Source organism: Vombatus ursinus, unplaced genomic scaffold (assembly GCF_900497805.2).
Source record: "Vombatus ursinus unplaced genomic scaffold, bare-nosed wombat genome assembly UNPS02009770.1, whole genome shotgun sequence".
Classification (NCBI taxonomy): Eukaryota; Metazoa; Chordata; class Mammalia; order Diprotodontia; family Vombatidae; genus Vombatus; species Vombatus ursinus.
The window spans coordinates 12,494,690-12,518,001 of NW_020949548.1; the positions used below are offsets into that span (position 1 = coordinate 12,494,690).

The following is a 23,312-nucleotide window of genomic DNA, read 5'->3' on the forward strand; positions in this document are numbered from 1 at the left end:
TAAATTTATTTTCATTTTTATTATATTGGCTTGGCCTATCCATGAGCAATTAATATTTCTCCAGTTGTTTAATGTCTTTATTTGTGTGAAAAGTCTTTTATAATTGTGTTCATATAATCCCTGGGTTTGTCTTGGCAGGAAGACTCCCAAATATTTTACATTGTCTGCAGTTGGAATTTCTCTATCTCTTCCCGCTGGACTTTGTTGGTAATGTATAGAAATGCTGGTGATTTATGTGGGTTTATTTTATATCCTGCAACTTTGCTGAAGTAGTTGTGTTTCAACTAGTTTTTTTTTTTTTTAGTTCTAAGTATACTATCATATCATCAGCAAAGAATGATAGTTTTGTTTCCTCATTGCCTATTTTTATTCCTTCTATTTCTTTTTTGTCTTATTACTATAGCTAGCATTTCTAGTACAATATTAAATAATAGTGGTGATAACAGAGATCCTTGCTTCACTTCTAATCTTGTTGGAAAGGCCTCAAGTTTATCCCCTTGCTTGCTTTTGGTTTTAGATAGATACATTTATTATTTTAAGAAAGGTTCCACTAATTCCTATGCTTTCTATAGTGTTTTCAGTAGGAATGGGTGTTATATTTTGTCAAAAGCTTTTTCTGCATCTATTGATACAATTTTTGCTGTTATTGTTATTGATATGGTCAATTATACTGATAATTTTCCTAGTATTGAACCAGCCTTGTATTCCTAGTACAAATCCCACTGGATCAGAGTGCATGATCTTTGTGATATATTGCTGTAATCTCCTTGCTAGTATTTTATTTAAAATTTTTGCATCAATATTCATTAAGGAAATTGGTCTATAGTTTTCTTTCTCTGTTTTTGCTCTTCATAGCTGAGGTATCAAAACTATATTTGTGTCATAAAAGGAATTTTGTAGATCTTCTTTATCTATTTGTTCAAATAGTTTTTATAGTATTGGGATTAATTGTTCATTAAATATTTGGTAGAATTCAAATGTGAATCCGTTGGGTCCTGGATATTTTTTTCTTAGGAACCTCATTGATGGCTTGTTCAATTCCTTTTTCTAAGATAGGGTGATTTAAGGATTCTGTTTCCTCTTCTGTTAATCTGGGCAGTTTATATTTTTGTAAATATTTATTCATTTTACTTAGATTGTCAGTTTTACTGGCATATAATTGGACAAAATAACTCCTAATAATTGCTTTAATTTCATCTTCATTGGTGGTGCATTTATCCTTTTCATTTTTTATACTAGTAATTTAGTTTTCTTTTTTCCTTTTTTTTTTTTAAACAAGTTAACCAAAGGTGTATCTATTTTGTTGGTTTCTTCATGATCTCCTAGGTTGTTTGTTTTTTTTAATTAGTTCAATGTGGTTTTTTTTTTTATTTAACTTTCACTTCTATTAATCTCTCCTTTGATTTTTAGGATTTTCATTTTGGTGTTTAATTAGGGATTTAAAATTTTTTCTTTTTCTATTTTTTTTTAGATGCATGCCCAATTCATTGATTTGCTCTTTCTCTCTCTTACTGATGTACATACTACATTTACACATACACACATTTTCCTCCAAGTACTGCTTTCGCTGCATCACACAAATTTTGGAATGTTGTCTCATTGTTGTCATTCTCTTTAATGAAATTGTTGTTTTGGGGGTGATATGTTCTTTGACCAACTCTTTCTTTAAATTGTTTTCCAATTAGCTTTTAGTCTATGTTTCTATGGCCCTTTATAAATGTAATTTTTTTATTACATTATGGGTTTGAAAAGGACGCATTTAATATTTCTGCTTTTCTGTATTTGGTTATGAGGTTTTTATGCCCTAATACATGGTCAATTTTTGTGAAGGTTCTACACACAGTTGAGAAAAGGTACACTTCTTTCTATTCCCATTCAGTTTTTTCCAGAGGTCTATCATACGTAACTTTTCTAAGATTCTATTCAACTCCTTAACTTCTGTCTTATTTATTTTATGGTTAAATTTATCCAGCTCTGAGAGAGGAAGGTTGAGGTACCCCATTAGTATGGTTTTACCATTTATTTCCTCCTGTAATTCGTTTACCTTTTCCTTTAAGAATTTAGATGCTATACCATTTGGTACATATTTGGTATTGATATTACTTCATTATCTATGGTTCCTTTTAGCAAAATGTAGTTTCCCTTGTTTATCCGTTTTAATTAGGTCTGTTTTTGTTTTTGCTTTGTCTGAGATAATGATTGCTATCCTTGCATTTTTTTTTTACTTCAGATGAAGCATAGTAGATTCTTCTCCAACCTCTTATTTTAACTCTGTGTGTGTCTCTCTGTTTCAAGTGTGTTTCTAGCAAACAATATATTGTTGGATTTTGGTTTCTGCTCCATCCTGCTATTCCCTTCCCTTCACATTCACAGTCATGATTACTAAGTGTGCATTTCTCTTCATTCTATTTTCTTCTGTTTATCCTTCCCTTTCTTTATCCTGTCCCTCTTCTAAAGTCTATTTTGCTTCGGACCACTGCCTCCCTTAATCTATTCTCCCTTTTATCACTTTCCCTTTCTCTTATCCTCTTCCCCTCCTATTTTACTGTTGGGTAAGATAGATTTCTATTACCAATTGAATATATATATATACATATTCTCTTTTTTGAACCAATTTAGACATGAGTGAGGTTCAAGCATTGCCCATCCCCTTTCTATTTCCCCTCTACTGTAAAAGTACTTCCTTGCATACCTCTTTTATGTGAGATAATTTCCCCATTCTTTCTCTCCTTTCCCTCTTCTCCCAGAGCATCTCTCCTTCTTGCCTATCCACTTTTTTATATTATCCCAAAATAAATGACTCACTCCCACACCTTCTTTCTATGTAGAATACTTCTAACTGCTGTAATAATGAGAAAGTTCTTAAAAGATCCATCTTCCCATATAGAAAGGTACACAGTTTAACCTTATTGAGTTCCTTACGATTTCTCTTTCATATTTTTTTTATTCTCTCGAGTCTCATATTTCTAAGTCAAATTTTCTATTCAGCTCTGGTCTTTTTATCAGGAATGCTTGAAAGTCCTCTGTTTCATTAAATATGTATTTTTTCCCTTGAAGAATTATACTTGGCTTTAATGGTTAGGTGATTCTTGGTTGTAATCCTACCTCCTTTGCTTTCTGCAGTATAGTATTCTAAACTCTCTCTTCCTTTAACATGATAGCTACTAAATCTTGTGAGATTCTGACTGTGGCTTCATGGAATTTGAATAGTTTCTTTCTTGCTGTTTGAAGTATTTTATCTTTAACCTGGGAGGTCTGGAATTTGACTGCAATATTCTTGGGAGTTTTCATCTTGGGATCTCTTTCAGGAAATGATCAGTGGATTCTTTCAATTACTATTTTATCTTCTGGTTCTAGAATATCCAGGGATGTTTTCCTTGATAATTTCTTGAAACAAGATGTCTAGGCTCTTTCTTTGATCATGGCTTTCAGATAATCCAATAATTCTTAAATTATCTCTCATCAATCTATTTTCTAGGTCAGTTGTTTTTCTGACGAGATATTTCACATTTTCTTCTATTTTTCTTTTCAGTCTTTTGACTTTGTTTCATTATTTCTTCATGTCTCAGGGAGTCATTAGCTTTCACTTGCCCAATTCTGATGTTTAAGAAATTATTTTCTTCAGTGAGCTTTTGTACCTTTTTCCATTTGGCCAGTTCTGGTTTTTTTTTTTTTTTTCTTCTAGTTTTTAGGCAATTAGGGTTAAGTGACTTGCCCAGGGTCACACAGCTAGTAAGTGTCAAATGTTTGGTCTGAGTCCAGATTTGAACTCAGGTTCTTCTGACTTCAGGGCTGGTGCTGTATCCACTGTGCCACCTAGTTGCCCCTAGTTCTGCTTTTTAAGGAGATGTTTTCATCAATGAATTTTTGTACCTCTTTTTCCATTTGGCCAATTCTGTTTTTTAAGGTGTTATCTTCTTCAGTATTTTTTGTGCTTCTTTTACCAAGCTGTTTATTGTCTTTTCATGATTTTCTTCCTTTGCTTTCATTTCTTTGTCTAATTTCTCTCCTATTACTCTTATTTGATTTGGAAAATAATTTTTAGATCTTCTAGGAATTCTTGTTGGGCTTGTGTCCAATTCAAAACTTTTGAGGCTTTCCTTGAAGCTGTTTTGACTTCATTGTCTTCTGATTTTGTGTCTTGATCCTCCCTGACCATAGTAGCTTTTTATGGTTAGGTTCTTTATTGTTTGCTCATTTTTCCATTTTATGTATTGATTTGGAATTTTTTGTTGTTGTTGTTAAGTTGGGCTCTGTTCCTGGCATGGCGCAGCTGGGGTTGAGAGCTGAAGGGTCAGGGTAGGGGAGTCTATCTCAAGTTTCAGGCTTTTTCACATTGCTATTCTTAGAGCTAGTTCTGGGGGTTGGAAGTTTTTGATGCTTCCAAAGTGGTGTGAGCTGGGAAGAGCTGCTCTCGTGGTCTTTACTCTGGTCTGTACTCAGGAAAGTCTCCTGATCCCTTGGACTTGCAATTGATACTCCTCCTCAGGGCCCCTCCTCCCTTGGAACCAGAAATGATACTGTTCCTCAGAGTCCCTGATCCCTTGTGGCTGGAAATTATTATACTCCCCACTCCCCACTCAGGCTTCCACTCCCTCTTGACCAAATGTGCTCCTCTCTGTCCTTAAACTGTGACCCTGAAGTAGATATAGACAATGGAGTTGCCAAACAGTGTATGGTCCTGAGTCCAGTGCTAGCATAGGAGGTACCCTGTAATTTCCCTCTGACCAGTTGCCAGGTCCCCTTCTTGTCTCTGACTTGGAAAATTCCAAAGCTGCTGCTGCTTCCATCTTCACCACCTAGTCTCACCAAACACAAAGGCTCTGGGCCAGCCAAGACCCCACGTCACAGATCTCTCTTTCCAACCTCCTATGTTGTTTTGGGCTGGAATAATGTTTCACTTGGACCTTTTGTTGGCTTTGCCACTACAGAATTTGATTTGAGGCATTATTTCAAAGTTAGTTGGAGGAAAATATTGGGAGGGCTTAGCTGAGTGCTTCTATATTCTGCCATCTTGGCTCCACCCCCAGAAGTCTCATAGATAATCCTAATCTCACCCTGAGCCTAATAATCCATCTAGTGGTAGGTACCACACAGGACTGCCCTGTGACTAATATCTGGGGAAGGATTATACATACATACATACACACACACACTACCACCACCACCACTACCACCATCACCCCTACATGAAGCCACAAATAGACCACTGAGAGGGAAAAGAATGGGCTTAGCACCCAACCTAGTAGATGGCTTTAGATAAGAAATAAATAAATACACAAGTATACCCTTATAGCTTCTTTCCAAGGTAGAGACATAATAATCTTCCATAGAGCAAAGCAAAGGGCTTCTGATGCTTCTTACAACCCATGTTATCCTGGACAACTCACTTAAGTTCTCTGGGCCTCAGTTTCCTCATCTGTAAAAGTGAGAGGGTAGATTAGACGGCTTCCAAGTTCCCTTCCAACTCTAGACAGTATTCGTTATGATTCTCAAAGCTTCCTTCCAATCCTAATTCTCTATAAACTTGATGAAATCCTATAGCTACAAGGAAAACATAACCAGGGGAAAAATCTTTGCAGCAAGTTTCTGTGAAGTCATTTCCAAAATACATAAGAAAGTTATTCAAATTTCAGATTGAGGATCATGCCCCAGTGGATAAATCACCAAAGGATATGAACAGGCAATTTTCAAAAGCAGTAATCCAAGCTATCAATAATCATATCAAAATGTTCCAAATCATTAATAATTAGAGAAATGCTTATTAAGCCATCTGTGAGTTTTCACTTCACATCGATCAGATTGGCAAAGAGGACAAAGGAGGATATGATAAATGATAAATGGAGAGGCTGAGAGAAAATGGGCACACTAATGCACTGTTGGTGGAGTTGGGAACTGGCCCATCTATTCTGAAAAGCAATTTGGAATTAAGCCCCCAAAGTTATTAAAGTGTGCATAGCATTTGACCCAGCTATCAAAGAAATTAAAAGGATGCATATATGCAAAAATATTTATTAGCAACTCTTTTCTAGTAGCAAAAAGCTGGAAACTAAAGGGGTGCTCACCTATTGGCAGATGGACAAATTAGGGTATGTGAATGCATTGGAATATTACCACACCATAAGAAAAGACAAAACAGACAATTTCAGAAGAAATTGGGACAATACCTATGAATTAATGCAGAGTGAAGTGAGAACCAGAACAATTTTATTCAATGCAACATTATCAAGAAAAACAATGTAGAGGTTTTTAGAACTCTAATCAATGCTAAGATTCCAGAGGATGACTGGATGTAAAGGGTGTTTGGAGTTTAGGGACATAGAGGGGTGGGGTGGGATAGAGAAAATCATTGGTTTTGAGGCTGGGTAACATGGAAGTATAGTAGTGCCATCAAGTGAAACAGGGAAGTTTTCTGAACATGAGAAGGGAGGTCTGAGGGGGGAAATGATTCATTTAGTCACTTGGGTTCATGTTGAATTCCAAGGGAATCCCCAGTGCAGCTACCCAACAGGCATTTGGAAATACAGGACTGCAGTTCTGGGGAAGGGATTGGGGCTGAATCTGGGTAGATTTAAGTATCAACTCACACATACATACACACATAATACATACAGAGTTGTGGCTACATTGCTGTAGCAACATATATATGTTGATATGTACATAGCAACTTTACATAGTACCCAAACATCTGTGCTATGTATATATCTATGTAGTATACTTATGTATATCTACATGGCCACACATACATATATATATACATATTTGTCAGCCGTGACCTATGATTTCATCAGCATGGAAAATTCTCCCTGAGCATATGAAATTCATGCAACCCTTGGTCTTAATTGAGTTGGGACGGTGAATAACAAATCCATGGTCACACAACTTGTGTTAGAGACAGAACCTAAATACAGGTTTTCTTAACTCCAAGACTGGTCCTCTATTGATCATACTATACATAGATCTAGAGCTGGAAAGGCCCTTGGAGGTCAAGATCAATCTCTTCCTTTTACCGAAGATAAAGCTCAAGAGCAGGAAGGCGCCCCAGACACCATCATGTCTAACCCCGTTATCTGGCTGAGAATGCCCTCTAAGAATTCCCTGAGTGGTTATCCTAGCCAGCCTAAATTTTACTGAAAACTTCAAGGTGGGGGGAAGGGGAGAGGGTGTTACTACTTCCAAGGAAAATCCATTCCATTCACAGATGGCTCTAATCATCCAGAAGCTTTTCCCAGCCTGAGCTCAACTCTGCCCCTCTACAACTTTTCCAGTTACTTCTAGCTCTGTCCTCTGGGTCTACACAACACAATTTCAGTCCATCTTCCATGACAAATACTTGAAGATCTTTTATGTCTCCTCCAATTCTTCTCTTCTCCAGGCTAAGCATGACCTCTAAGTTTTCACCAATTCTGGCTGACCTCTAGCTAATCAATGACCTTCCCAGAACCAAACACAAAACCCTAGATGTGGTCTGGTCAGGGCAGAGTGCAGGAGGATGGCCACCTCACTCCTCACTCTTAATGCAGCTAAATATGGACTCAGCTTTTTGGCTGCCATAACTTCTGACTCACATTGAATTTGCAGCCTCCTGCTAGATATTTTTCACATAAACTATTGTCTAGCCACACCTTCCCTGCTCAGCTGATTAATCAACCCTACAGGCAGGGCATTCTGATTCCCACTTCAGTAACAAAGCAAATGAGGTTATCCACAAAAGCTTGTAACAACAGAATTTTATTAAACAGTTTGCTTAGGCAGAGCTTTATATTTGACTAACAAGGGGTCTTTTCACACATTTTTTCTCCTGAGGAATTATATGCCATGCCTGTAACTGACTTCTCTGCAGGATTGTTTTTTTTTGGAAAAAAACCCTGCTTCTTTTTCTTGCATTTTGGTGTAATTACAAATTATGTGTCTAACTGGAAAGTAAAGTAAACCTACTTCCCAAGAAAGACAAAGATATTAATGAAAAGGTAATAAAGGAAATAGATATTTCCTTGCACCTTTTATTAAAAAAAATCATTTATCTAATGCAGCTAAACACATAGAAGACCTAGGATGTAGGCCAAAATTGCAGCCAAACTACTCCAGGAAAGACTAAATGTCTGGTTTTATTTTTAAGTGTAATTTTCACATATGACAGGTGGCTCTGTTCCACATTGGAGAGCAGACGTCATTTGCACAAGAAACTCAAATATTGGTCTCTGGCACAAGAAAATGTCTCTCAGGGCTTAGTAATATATAATTTGATAGAAAAAAATTGCCTTCAGAAAAATTTCACAAGTTTTACTAAACATTTCAAGCATTTCACAGCTTTCATATATTAAAAAAAAGGTTCCCTTCCAGAAATTTAGCTTATTTACAAACTACAATCTAATCGCTATCATCAGAACCCCGTTCTGAGGCCTCATTGTTGGAAGCCTCTGGTTCCGAGTCATTCCCAGAGCCCCTTGCAGAAGCCTCATTATCAGAGGCTCTCTCTGACTCCCGGTCTGAATCAGCACTTGGTGAAGCTGGCCGGGACTCATTGTCAGAACCTGCAGAGTGGCTCCGTCCTGATTGGACAGACTCATTGTCAGACTGTTCAGACACTGAGCGTCTTCTCTTTGGAGCTGACCGGTCACTGTCAGAATCCTCCTCTGACTGTTGCACGCTGGATCTCCGGGGGCTGCCCGCTTCACTCCCAGAATGATTTGGGTTCTCGTCAGAATCACTCTCCGACATCACACGTTTCTTGCGTAGATCACCATCATCTGAATCACTATTGCTGTTCCTGGCATGTCTGACAAACAAAAGCACCAGTTATGCTGAGGGCTCTGGGGACTCAGCAAGCATGGAACAGGGAGGAATGCACATGAATAAAAGCAAGCAAACCCTAACGGGATGCTGTCTTTCGCCTTTTCATCAAAATCTAGGACTTCCTAATTCCAAACATGAAATCGAGAAGTGGAGAAAAAAGGGGTAAAATGGTATTCTTAGGAAATTTTACAGAAGTTAAGGCAAAACCCTACAACTCATTTGGCATAAAAGTCTCTCAGAGGTCTGGAGAAGGTTAAACACCTAAACTATAGCAATGTATCTGGTTCTGGTTTTCAAATATTTGGAAAATTCTTCCAAGAAGAAAGTTTTCTACAGGGCTTGGTGCTGTGCCAAATACGTTCCAGTGGAGGATGGAGAAGAACGCAGACACTCCTACCCTGGGAATCAGGACCTCTTCACGTGCACAAGAGATAAGGGAGAATCCTATCCCACTGAAAGGTGAAACATGAAGCCTGAAACGAAGGTGACCCAACCAACTCACAGAACAGGAAGGAGCGCAGTGGACACTTGCTAGTTAGTGAATGCTAGGAGGAGAGTAAAGGTCAGCACTCTAGACAGGATCCCTCTTAACAAAACAGTCCTCCTATCATGACTACCAGGAAAAGCTGCAGATTTCCAAGAAGCCCCAAGAAATACAGCTTGGTCCTTCCCCAGGGCTCCAGCATTCAGCCACACCCTTACTTCACCTTCTCTGATGTTCAAAAAGCTCACGTCTGTCAGACACCTTCACTGATGTTTCACCCAAACTATGACTGCACCTTCTATTTCTTTTTAGTACATCAGGCTCTTCGAATCAGAGGTAGAGGAGGGAGTGTCTTATATTTAGGAAAAAGACCTTGGACTCATGGTAAATTTTCTGAAGACCATGCCACCACTGCTCAAACAGTCAACAAACTGGACAAAATTAAGAATTATTAGAAGGATGATAGTGGAGAGAGACTAAGATTAGAAATTCTAACAAGATAAGACATAAAAAATCACTTTGGATGAAAGCATAGATCATATACTTATGAAAATCATGGATGAGATGATGCAATGAAGAATACTAAAGCTTTGGACAGATTAGAACCATGGACAGAATCTAACAAAATGAAACCGAACAGGGACGGACATAACAAATTACACTTTGGTTCAAAAAAATCAACTACACAAAAAACAGGGGGGCAAAAGACATGATTTGCAAGCAGGTCATGTTAAAAAAAAAAAACTCTTGAGTGACTTTAGTTCAACAAGAATCAACCATGCGTCGTGGCTGCAGCTAAAATGATTTTAGCTTGCATCAGTGGGCCTGCACAAAGTCCAGAATTAGGAAGGGGCCACACTGTTTTCAGTTCTGAGTGTTACACTTTAGAAGGGACATTCACAAACTGGTTTATGTGTAGACGAGGCTAATGAGGACAGTGAGGTGTTTGGGAAGCACCTCAAATAGAAATGGCTGAAGGAGATACACAGGATTTGCCTGGAGTAAAAAATGCTTTCTATGGGGGTAGAAGGAAGAGGAAAAGACATGCCAGCTGTCTTCAAATGTTTAAAGGGCCGTCAGAAGGAAGAAGCAATGGGATTGTTTTCTTAAAAGTGAGAGCTTGGTCTCGTGTTAGCTCAACATCAGGAAGAACTTTCTCATAATTAATCTCATCCCAGAGTGGAATGAGCTGCCTTGTGCGGTCTTCTGTTTCTTGTCACAAGAAATGCTCAAGCAGAGGCTTGATAACCATTTGGAGGGACTGCTGTAAGGGACACTCGCTTATCAGGCGGAGGGTTGGTGACCTCTGAAAAATGGGAAAGAAGGCTTGGGGACTATTGCTGAAGCCAGACAAATGGTAGAGAAAGTAAATCTAGATCTGTTTGTCATGTGCCTGAATGAGGAAGCCTGTATGAAAAACAATCTAAGGCCAAGAAAAGAAAGCAGTATTTCACATATGAGTCATTATAATTAGAGCACTCATACACTGAAAATATGGAGAGATGCAAAAAAAGCACAGAGGAATTCAGCTATGGGGAACGAAGAGAACTGGGATGTTTCAGGGGACATTCCCCACACCATTAAAGCTGATATCAAAGAAGACAACTATCTCCTTCAGCAACACATCCTTTGGCGCCTGTCAGAAATAGAATCATGGGCTGAATAGCTTGTTGGTCTGAATAAGGGGGACAATTTTTATGCTGTTACAATTTGGCAGCCTGAAGGCTCAAGTCTTCTGACCCTTCTGTTCATCTTAGTCTAGTATTATAAAGGCAGAAACCCCCTAGTACAAAACTCCCTTTCCCTATTCATCGTTTTCCATCCCACGAATACCGAGAGCCCACTATTCTCCTCCTGTGGCTGGAAAATAGAGGCAGGGAGGGAAGAGGAAAAACACAGAGGACGCTCTGTACTAGCCAAAGCACTCAGTACTAGTGAAGGCACTCAGACCTCATCCTATGTCCTCCAAACTCCATTTCCCCCCTGGTACAAGAACACAAAGCTTTTTCAAGTAGACAGGCTTAGTTAACAACTATTTTCATCCACACACATTACCACAGCAGAACAATTTGCCAAGAGAAAAAATACCTACCCCTCATCAGCAATTTTAAGTTTATCTTCATCTGAAGAATCATCGCTTGATGAGATTATGGCTTTTGATTTTATTTTTCCCTTCATTGAAGGAGGCAACCGTTCTGGCTTAGGCTAAAAAAAAAAAAAAATCAAACACAAAGACAATTAGTGAAAAATTTAATTCTAGATAATTTTGATAAACTGATTACATAATGCAGAACCAAAGACTAACTGAATAACTTTAAATAAAACACTACCACTTGTGCCCCACGGTATCATTATGTGAGGGAGTTATTTTCAGGGTGTACAGAATGATACTCTTCCCCTTGCCCCCCATAACTCCAGAAGCCTCCAACTGTTTACTGAGCACAATCCAAACTCATGGCATTGAGGGCCACTCCAAGCTATTTTGTCAACCTCATTGCCCATTATTCCTCATCATGTCTTCTATGAACCAATTAAACAAGATAATTCCCAACCTCACTGAGTAGCTTCCATAATTTACTACTCCACCCAATAGTCCTTTGATTCCCACTTTGATCCCACTTTTTAGATAGCTAGGGGATGCAGTGGAGAGGGGTGTAGGGCCAGCCTCAAATCCAGCCTCAGGTGCTTATTAGCTGTGTGACCTTGGGCAAGTCATTTAACCTCCATTCACCTCCAATTCCTCATCTATAAAATGGAGATAATAATAGCATCTAACTCCCAGGATTGTTATTGGCTATCATTACTACTCTTCTTCTTAGTTCTACCACTGGAATGCCTTCCCCCTCTGACCACTACTATCCTAACCAGCCTCTGCATGGCACAGCCCAAATGCTACCTCCTCTTAGAGCCCTTCTAGATTCCCCAGCTAGAAATAAACTCTCGGCTCTCTTGAGCTCACCACTTTGTATTCTCCTTAGGCAAGCAGTCTGGTCTTTTTACTTGACTTGTAAACATCTCATTTCCCATAAAATTGTAAGGTTCTTGAGGGCACCTGCCTTATTAATCTTATTTACAGTGGGTACGGAATAAAAGAAAGAAGTCATGGGGGAGTGCAAAGAGAGCCGGTTTCAGAATTCAGAAGACTCGGAGCAAGTTCCCTCAGCAGCTATCTAAGCCGAGAAACTGCCAAGAACTTGTGGATCTTCACTGCTCGAGAGGTTCCTCATCTGGGAGTTCCACATAGCAAATGAAAGCACAAGCCCAGCTCCAATCCTTCCCCAAAAGAGAAATGCACAGATGAATAGGGTGTGAAAACTCCACAGAATGTACTTACAGCCTTCTTCTTTTCTGCTTTAAGTGGGCGACGCTTTTTCGGCCTGGGGCCATTTTCAGCTTCTTCCTCATCAGAGCCATCATCTCCCTTTGGTGGTCTTAATAAAGACGAGGAGACAAAGAACATACTTAAGTAACATTCATGCCTGTTAGAATATTACTCTGTAGGGGCAGCCAGGTGGCACAGTGCATAGAGCACCGGTCCCAGAGTCAGGAGGACCTGAGTTCAAATCTGGCCTCAAACACATAACATTCACCAGTTGCGTGACACTGGGTAAGTCACTTAACCCCAATTGCCTCACCAAAAAAAAAAAAAAAAAAATTACCCTATTCACAGATGCTGCTATATACTATAGTTTGTGTCCATAACTGCATTATTAAGTCCTCAAGGAGAGAGACCAGGTTTTCTATTCCTTGTAGATCCCTCCTCTATGGCACAAGACAGCAAAACTAATACACTCAAGAAAGATGTGCTGATAGACTTAGGAAACATCAATCCTCTCCTGTTAATCTAAGGCAGGGTGAGCTTTACACAGGTCTGTGATAAGCAGGCACTTAAAGGGGGGTAATTTGAGGAACAGTACCAAGGCTCTTCTGCACCCAAAAATATCTTCCTCAAAGCTACAGAGGGTAGAATGTTGTTGCTCATTTTCCAAATGCTTTTAACGAACAGAAACAAAAGATCCACATTGCACAAAAAATACGAAAGTACAACAACTCCGAGATGTTGTAAGTTCGGTTATAGTTTGAGGTCTTTTCAATATCACAGCATTCTTTGCTGCACACAAAGCCACAGTCTGAGCAGGATCCTTAATTGTTTTTGTCATGATCTCCTGTGAAGCCTATGAATTCCTTTCTCAGAAAAATGTTTTTAAATACATAGGGATTACAAAGGAAACCAATTATGTCGAAATACAGCTATTCAAATTTTATAAAACAAGTTCATAGCCCTCAGGTTAATAAGAACTTATGTCTTAAAGAAAGAGAGGTTAAAAAAAGAAAAGAATTGAAATGTCTTAGAAGATCTAGGTGACTAGGATTTCCCAATGTTCTAAACATCATCACTATGAGCTCCACAGAAATCCCGCTCCAATCCTTCCCTGTGGCGTGGAGAGGGCCAAAGGTTCCCAAAGGCTGTGATGCCAACAGAGCACAAGCTGGGGCAGATGCTCCTGGGCTCTGCAGACGGAAGGGCTGAAGACACCAGGGAAGCGCACAGATTTCTGTGCGAAGACTCCATGTTTGTCGATGTGGAATTAAACTTAAGGCAGTGTTCTGGCTAGCTCTATCCCACAGTTCCCTAACCCACATTGCAGAGAGGGAAAAGCAGATGTTACCACATCTATCAGAGCCAGCCAAACTCTGAATGCCACAATTCATTACCTTCATTATGGCTATGCAGAAGGAAGATGGGGTTTAGGGCGATGTTAGGGTAGGAGCAGGGGGGAGGTGAAGAGAGAGAAGGAAAAAGAGGAGAATCCTGCTCCTCCCCCACTCCCTTCAGAATCACCTGGGGGCCTCATTCCTCACAATAGAAGACTCATCATCTCTAATAAGGATTAGGAAGACGGAGGAGCACCAGGTCTTAGCATCAGCCCTTCGGATCCAGGCACTGACATCTGACCTACGGACACGGACCCCAGGCCTTACCCTGCAGCTAAATTGTCTTAGTGTGCTGCCTCCTCCAACCCGACTGTCCTGACTCTTCTATTCGTATCCTCAGAGCTTAGCACAGTGCTGGACGCAGCATTTGTGCTTAACAGATGCTTTTTCATACATTCGTTGATTCATTCATTACTTGAGGCTGGTCTAGCTAAGCAAGTGTGATGTAGAGTGCTGGATGTGGAGTCAGGAAAACTCGAGTTGGAATCCTGCCTCGGACACTCCTTAGCTCTGTGACTCTGAGCAAGTCATTTAAATTCTCTCAGCATCAGTTTCCTCATCTGTACAATGAGGACAATAACAGCACCTAATTTACAAAATTTAATAAGATCATGCCTACTCTAAAATAGATTTTGCTCTTTGGTCTATTGTGTATATTGTGAGACTCAAAAGAGAGATTAGTTAGAGAAGGGGTGGAAAGGTTGATCTGCATCAGGGGAAGGAAAAACCACACCAGGAGTGTCACCACAGGCCCCTCCCACCATCCAAGTACAAACTATGCGTCAGAAACTGGACGAACTTTAAACTGTTCTTATACTTTAGTACAAATCTGTGAAAAACACTTTGTTTTCAGGAAACTAAGAACACCAGTTGAGGGCTCATTCAAGACTAACTTACCTCCTCCGCTTTTTCTTCTTCCTCTCACCCTCCTCCTCCTCCCCTTCTTGTTCACTTCCACTGCCTTTCCTTTTCTTCTTCTTTTTGGACACAGGCATGTCTTCATCAGTGTCATCATTGACAAATTCATCAAACTCACCTCCCTTCTTAGAACGCTGAAACCCAAAGGAAACCAAACCCAATTACTCCTTGTTAAGTGGACCACACTTGAGTACTGATCACAAAACAAAACAGCAAAAAAGGGTCTCTAACTATTTACCCTATCAGAGTTATTTTTACTTTACAGCTCTATTGAGGTAGCAATGTAGAAAAATGGACAGCGCTCCAGGCCTGAGTCTGGAAGACTTGAGTTCAAATCCAGCCTCAGACACTAACTGTGCAACCCTGAGCAAGTCACTTAACCTGTTTGCCTCAATTTCCTCAAATATAAAACAGGGTTAATAATAACACCTACCTCCAGGGGTTTTGTGAGGATCAAATGAGATCACATTTACAAAGCTCTTAGTTTAGTGCCTAACGCTCAGTAGGCACTTAATAAATGCCTATTCCAACCTTCCATTCCATTTATCCATTAAATCTCATTTGGAAGTATCCAGGGAATGATGCCTGAGTCAGGTCCAAGTTTTAAACATTCTACAGTGAAGGAATACTATCAGATCTTTTCCACTGTGGCCTGGGCTCCCTGGGCCATTTCCACCATCACACAGAGGAGTACGCACCCTGCCCCCGCCTCCGCCGCCCCCGCCTCTCTTCTTCTCCTTCGTTCCTTCGGCTTCTCCCGTGAACATGAGGATGTTCTTGGTCTTCTCTACATACTGTGCACGCTGCTCCAGGAGTTTCTTCTGCTCTTCTTTCTCTCGAAGACGCTTCTCTTCCTGTGAAATACAAAGAACAAGGGAGAAGTTGGTCAGTACGCCTCCTGTGCGCGTGCCCAAGGGCCCTGGCTCCCTGGTGGCCGTTCCTGGTGGCCCCAGAAGCCCCCCACTGCAGCCACACCCCAGAGAGACACGCCAACAGAACCTGTTCCTTCAGCAGTTTCTGCCGTAACAATTCTTTCTCCTGCTCCTGCTTGGCCCGGAGCTCCCTCTCCTCTTCATCCTGTTTGCGTGCACGGGCCACATGGTACTGAGCCTGGCTCAGCAAATCAGAGCACTGCCTGGAACATTTAGAAAAACACAGGTGGTGGGGCTGATCCTTTTAATGCAAATAACCTAATTTGGAGCCTAATTTGATATTTATGTCAAGCCTTAATTCACAAGAACAACCATTTGTTTAATCAAAAACACACACTGAAGTTTAAAGCAATGCTAAGAAATATTTTTTCCTCTGAGAGGAGGAGAAGATGTCAAACTCAGACTCATACATTGTGACTTGGACTTGGGTCGTACATTTGATTCTGGGGACACAGCAAACACCACCCAAGTCCTTTACTGAAATTCAGAGTTCACAGAGTTCAGAGGTGGAAGGAACCCTGAAGGTCTTCTGCCCCCCAACTTCTTCACATCACGGACACCCAGAAAGGCTACTCTATGATTGGCCTAAAGTCAGCTTTCCATGGACAGCAGCTGTTCCTAATCAGTCTGGCAAATTCCCTAAGAGGACACCAGGCCTCACCAAGAGTAACCTTGGTCTGGATGGGGAGGGTTCACAGAACAGCTGAGATTTTTAGAAATTTAAACATCACAGAGGCATAGGATGACATATTTGAAAAGAACCTTACAATCAACCAACCCATAAATATTTATCAAACATCTATTATGAAGCATGTAGGTGCTGGCAACGATATAGAGAACAAAAAGAAAAAAAAAGAATAAAAGGACAAAAGCAGTCTCTGCCCTCAAGGAGCTTACATTCTCTTTAGCAAAACACCATACACACAAATATGAGTAAATACAAGACAATACAACTGCCCAGAGATGGAGAATAAAGGACTTCCCCACTGTCATACAAACTGGCAGTGAGTTACAGAGCTAGGAACAGAACCCAGTTGTCCCAAGACCTAATCCATCTAAAACTCTTTCCACAATACTACTACAACCATCCCTTCAGACCTATCTTGGGCAAATCTAGAAGAATGAACCTTTGATTTTGTTGCTACACTTTCCAGGCAATCACTAGCAGCATAAAATAATAGCCACACCTGACAAAGTTTATTAGTACCAACAATACTATGTTTTAGCAACATAAAGACTCTTACCTGGCTTCTGTAGCAGCGAGGGCCAAGTCAAATCTCATTTTGTCTCCTACTTTACTCAAATAACTAAAATACCTAGTTTGAATATGGGGGTAAAAAAATATTTAATAATAAGTTGAAGAACATTTTATACATTATTTTTAAAATTATTCAATGTCTAAAGAAACAAATCATTTTAGAATTTTAAATTTGCTTTGCAATTTAAAAAAACCTTTAAAAGACTCATATGCTGGCTTTTGTGCATGACTCTACCTCTACAAAAAATGCTATCATATCAAAAGTAAAATGAGATCAATGACATTTTAAAGAGCACACAAAATATGTTTATAATTAAAATCAATAATGAGTAAAGTTATCGGCAATAAGAAAAAATATTTTAACATAGCAAAGTTCATCAAAATAAGGAAATTAATATTTAATACTGTCCTCAGTTAAACCAAAAATTAAGTTCTGATTAAGCCAGGATGTCCTAAAAACCACTTAATAAGTACTTACTATATTCTAGGCACTTGTGGAGAACAGAAAGAATTATTTAAAAAAAAAAACAAAACATTTTCTGCCCTCAAGGAGGTTTTAAAAAGTTAAAAATATAAACACGAGATATGTTGAAGGCAAAAGGTTTCTTTACCAGATTTAAAATCCTGTAACAGTAAGTACTCTGTGTCCATGAAGGAGGTATCCACACAAATGGAATCGCGGGTTTTTGTTTGTTTGGTTTTTTTTTTTGTTTGTTTGCTTTTTGGCTAGGCAATGGGGTGAAGTAACTTGCCCAGGGTCACACAGCTAGTAAGTATTATGTGTCTGAGGCTAGATTTGAACTCAGGTCCTCCCGAACCCAGGGCCAGTGTTCTATCCACTGCGCCACCTAGCTACCCTCGTTTTTTGTTTTTTTTTTAAGTATTGAAGAAAAATAAATACTTCAACAAATCAGAAAAGGGCTCATGTAAAAATAGTTTGCCCAGGTTAAATATTGCTGGAAATACATTAAATCAGTTACATAACGTATTCCCAGCAACACTGTTTCCTTATTCTGTAGTCAAGAAATTGACTTAAGCAGACTTTGGGAACTCCAGGTTTGTAGATTACTACAACTAGATTTTAAGTAGACTGGGGGTAGGAAACCTATTTTATTTCTCTTTATAGGTGTCTCTCTTGATGCCTCAGTATCTTAACACACTTAAGAAATGTTTGTTGACTGAATAAAGAAATACAGTATTCCAAATGACATTTCTAAAAGCTCTTTGTTTACCTGTGGGCAAGTTCCAGTTCTTTAACTGCATTAAGTACCTCCTTGAGGTTACTCTTCTCATCCTTAAGAACAGATGTAGCTAGCCTCTGCAGTACCAGAGCCACATTGAACATGAGAACTGTATCACTGGGTGCGACATGTCTAGCCTGTGCTCATACAAAGCAAAAGGAAATAGGTTTCATGAGCTAAGCCATCTGAGAGACGAGTCTTGGTCTATCATCTTTGTTCAGGTAGCTTTCAGAGATGCACACACATGAACAAAAAAGTCTGATGGAGCAATCTCATGACCCCAAGCACCAAACTTTTTACCTTGAGCAAAGTCTGCTTGCACTCCTGCAGCTTGCCACACTTGAAGAGGGCACGGGCCAAATACAGCACCACCTCTGTGTTCTGATGTTTGTAGAACTTGCGGAGGCAGTTTTCATACTATAAAGGAAAGAGAGAGAGCTTGAAACACAACAGAGATTACAAGACCATTCCAGTTGAATAGCGTGAGTCCATGCAATTAAAGCACTGCTCATCAAAAGGGCAAGGCCTTTTCAAAGGTTCTACATTTTCAGAAAATTATCTCAGTTGTGTTTTTGTTTTAACTTTCCCCAGGACACACTTTGGCAACAAAGTTGGACCATTCAAAAATGCATTTGAGAAAGCTGTGTTGTTCTATAATTTGGGGCACAAGAAACTCTGAATTGTCTGTACCAATGGCAGGCAGAAGAGTATGAATTTAGAGGACTAGATAACAACAAAATATAATTTTGAACAATAACATGCCCTCCCATATTTTCTTCCCAGCCCCAACCATATAGTCCCTATTTTCAACCCTGTCCTGGCTCAGCCCTACTGGTGGCGGCTGAGGGCCTGACCAAAAGCAAGAAAGAAGGAGCCCACTGGCTACTAAAGATAAGCAAAATAAATCAAGACAACTATAGGACCTCACACAGGAACTTTCTTGTGATTTTTTTTAATAGGTAGAATGCCTAAAAAATAAATATTACTACTGCAATCAGGTTCTGTACAATAAGGCCATTTTCACAGCCTGGCAGATGGCAACTGGTTGAGTTAATCTCAATTTCTAGAATGAATGTACAATAAATGCCTCTTCTGGTCCCAGCTTCCCTAAGTCTCACTACATAAAATGGCGGTAGCTAACATTTACACAGTGTTTAATGGTTCATAAAGCACTTTGCAGTCATTATCTCATTTGGTCCTCAACAACAGCTATATGTGTAAGCAATAATGTTATTACCAGCTCCACTTTGTAAACAAGTAAAACAGGCATGGAGAAGGAAGCGGTCAGGCTGTTAAAAAGATGAACTCTGAGAACAGCATTTGGATTTCTGAACCACAAGTTAAAATCGTATCAACAGTGCCGAGCACACAGTAGACATTTAATAAATGCTTATTGATCAACAGGATGCTGGTCAGGGAGTGAGTATGTCTAAGAAGGACCAATTAGAATGTATTTGCATGGAAACTTGCAAATGTTATCAAAAGAGCTTAAACTGAAAAGAGGTTTGGAGAAAATCACTACAAATATCCATGAAGCTGGATATGATTAAAGAAATGTTACAATGTAAGAAGACTAAAAAAATAGATATTCTGAAATTTACAGGAAACAAAATCCAAGCAAATGGACAGTTACTTAAAACCTCTGGCCTGAGATGTTTAAACACAAACATACCAAGTACGAGAAATAAGCAAGGAGAGAAAGAGATATTAACTGAAGGAGGCAAATTTGGTCCCACAAAGATCACTAAGTCTTGGTGGCATGAGACCCATGACTAGGCTCTCCCTTCTGTATAGACAGCATTCTATATTAAAAAGATATGCTCATATGAGAAAATTTGGGAACTAAGGCAGGAAAGCATTGAGGTAAAGATCAAAGATCCTGTATTTGGAGTATCTTATAGACTAGCTAGACTAAAAGAGGAAAAAGATGAAGAATTTACTAAAGAGATCATAAGTCTTACACAGGAAAATGCTCTAGCAGTGGACGGGGGATTCAAATACCTGGATATCTGTTGGCACATTCTCTCTCTGCCAAGAGCAAATCAATTTCAGAATTTGTTTTAATGATAATTTCATCTTTTAAAAGGTGGAAGAATGAAAAAAGGGGAATGAGTATTCTGGACCTGATTCTTACCCACAAAGAACTGTCTAAGTGGAAACTACGAAAACCGTCAGTTCAATTCAACAAATACTGGCTTCTACTATGTGCAAAAGAATGTGACCATTCTATCTTTGAATCTGTGATACAGCCTAAATTGTCCATACCCAGAAATTCCATTGCTTAGGTATATATCCAAAAGAGGTTGATGACAAGAAAAAAGGCCCTATGTACATCAAATATCTATAGCACAATTTTTTTGTACTAGCAAAGAACTGAAAAAGATGCTCATTGATTAGGGAATGGCTAAACCAACTGTGGCACACTCTGCAAGAAAGAATGAATGTGAAGAATACAGAGAAATACCGGCAGATTTTGAGTGCCAGGGGCAGGGAGCCCTCTGACTGAATCCAAACTTCACAGAACAAAGTCCCTTCATAAAAAGATTTGTTCTGGAAAACTTGGACTCAGCCGCACCCTAAGACTTAGAAGGCCACACATGGCTTCAAGACTGCAGGTTCAAGACAAACTGATGTAAAGTGAAGGAAACAGAACCAAGAAAACAGTAAAAACAATTACTACAACAATGTTAAAGGAAAGAATAACAAAATAATCAGAACAGGATGCTGCAAATGACAACTGGCCTAAAGAAGAGATATGAGAGGGTACCACCTCCCCACACTTAGCACATGTGAGAGGACTATGAGTGTGCAACACTACAGAGAATGTCAGATTTTTTTCCATGTGTTGGTTACTTTTGCTGAACTTATTCTTCATCCTTTTAAAATGTAGATAACATTTAAAATTGTAGAAACAAAAGATTATAATAAAAAATTATTTTAAAAACTCAAAAAAAAAATATCCAAAAGTGGAATAAGCTGGCCCATGAGTTTCGCGTTACTGGAGGTATCCAAGAAAAGGGCTGAGTGACCATTTGGTGGCTACATTGCATTAAATAATCTCTAGCCTCTCACCTTAGAAATTTTACAATTTTAAGATGTATACATTTTTCTATCAGATTTACAGCATTTCCTAACTTGAGTTCAGGTACTGCATTATCTCACCTCAAGTTAATGTATACTAAAAACATAGTTAATGCATACTAAAAACAATAATGTCCCATTAAGTTTGTTCATAATAGCCTCTGACTTAAATTTTTGAATAGACATCGTTAGGAAGAATGACAAAAGAATGGCATTTAATTCCACTAGAGGGCAGAAGTGGTTAAGAAAGTAAACGTTCAAGTCCATCAATAAAACTGGTCTTAAAACAGTATTTTTATCTCAAATTTTCTATTTCTTTTAGATGATCCAAGGAAAACATATATACATTACCATCTGAACAGCACTGATATATTGCTTCTGCTCCACATAGATGTGTGCTAAGTTTAGCCACACATCACTGATATCTGCGGTTGCCTCTCTTACTTGGGCAAATACATCACGAGCCTCACGGAAATATCCTTTGTGGGCTAGCACAGCACCTAAAGAGAAGTGAAATATGCAAAAAAACAAAACAAAACAAAACAAAAAACCATTTTATTTAAGCTGACAGTGCCCAGTAGGAAATTAGGACAAATAAAAATAGCAAATCATATTTCAGAATAATTGTATTTATAGAGAAATTCAGGGTAATAACCTCAGTGTTGAACTAAGATTCACCATCACTCGTCTCCGAATCATAAATTTCAAACTAGTGCAAATATACAAGCCTTACACTACCTATGCCATTGGCAGCATAGAGGTTCTTAGGATCATTTCTGAGGACTTGCTTGTAGATGGCTAGTGCACGATCCTGATGCCGCTTTTCCTAAAGAAGAGAAATGACACCGTTAGTTAGAGATGCTAGGGAGTTCAGTCAAAGACAGCCAAATCCTACCTTCAGTAAATAAAGATATTACCTTCTCTCGGTCTCTGGTGGGTTGATGCAAAGTTTGCAGCCAAACATTGCCAAGGGCCAGCATAGAATATGTGTCATTTTGAGTGGATGGTTGCTTTAATATTCTTTCAAATTTCTTCTGACCTGGACCCCACTCTTGCTTGGCCAAATGAAGATTGCCAATCAGAGACCAAGCATCTGGATGATCCTGAAACACATGTTAAAAGTTTATAAATATTCTAGGTCCCAGAAAGTTAAGAATTGGAAGGCACTCTAGCTATCATCTGGTTTAAACCCACCTACCTCATTTTACAGAAGAAGAAACTGAGCCTCAGAGAGGAAGGGGCTTCCTTGTAATTATAAGGTAGGCAGTGGAAGAGCTAGGACAAGATTGAGGACTTCCAAGATATTGTAGTCCATTTTCCCAGGCTAACTCTTCAAATACAGTATAACAGAAAGCCCAATGGACTGGGAATAAAACTTCAAGGATTTGAAGGACGAGGCATCACAAAAACAAAGTATGTAAATGAATTCACTCTACACATAGGGATGAATTTCATCCCAAGTCATGTGGAAATGGGAGTGCAGGTTACTTTACTTTTATGGAGGGGTAGTAGTTGAGAGAAAAGGTGGAGGATAAGAACAGATGGAATAGCTGTACATACATAATATTGGGTATCAAACACTGCTTAATGGATTACCACTTGCTGGGGATGCAGTAGAAGGTAATTAATGCATAAAATAGGAGGTTGGACTAAATGACTTTTTAGGTCCTCTCTAACTCTTGACATTTTATGAGTCTATGTCGCCCAAAAGTCCACAAAACTAGTGCACAGCAATACAACCTGCATTTTTTTTTTTTTACCACCACTGTGTTTAAAAGAAATAAAAGTTGGGAAAAAATAGACCTGAGACCAATAGGTCATAGTTTTTAAAAGGAAATAATTTCATTCATTAGACAATAAACTGAAAATTTTCATTTCTCAAAAAG

The 23,312-nt window shown here is 39.1% G+C and overlaps 1 protein-coding gene across 1 annotated transcript in view; it reads right to left on the reverse strand.

The window, feature by feature from the left end:
- Window positions 1–6,190: 6,190 nt before the first annotated feature.
- CTR9 (CTR9 homolog, Paf1/RNA polymerase II complex component) overlaps window positions 6,191–23,312 on the reverse strand; it is a 28,816-nt gene continuing 11,694 nt past the window's right edge. The window contains exons 13-24 of the mRNA XM_027852584.1: window positions 22,344–22,529; window positions 22,165–22,252; window positions 21,778–21,926; window positions 18,646–18,762; window positions 18,337–18,482; window positions 17,091–17,162; window positions 15,914–16,049; window positions 15,613–15,768; window positions 14,894–15,048; window positions 12,615–12,711; window positions 11,373–11,485; window positions 6,191–8,779 (exon numbers count right to left, since the gene is read on the reverse strand). Of these exons, the coding sequence (XP_027708385.1) occupies window positions 8,371–8,779; window positions 11,373–11,485; window positions 12,615–12,711; window positions 14,894–15,048; window positions 15,613–15,768; window positions 15,914–16,049; window positions 17,091–17,162; window positions 18,337–18,482; window positions 18,646–18,762; window positions 21,778–21,926; window positions 22,165–22,252; window positions 22,344–22,529 (1,824 nt within the window). The 3' untranslated portion in view covers window positions 6,191–8,370. The remainder of the gene's footprint in view (window positions 8,780–11,372; window positions 11,486–12,614; window positions 12,712–14,893; window positions 15,049–15,612; window positions 15,769–15,913; window positions 16,050–17,090; window positions 17,163–18,336; window positions 18,483–18,645; window positions 18,763–21,777; window positions 21,927–22,164; window positions 22,253–22,343; window positions 22,530–23,312) is intronic.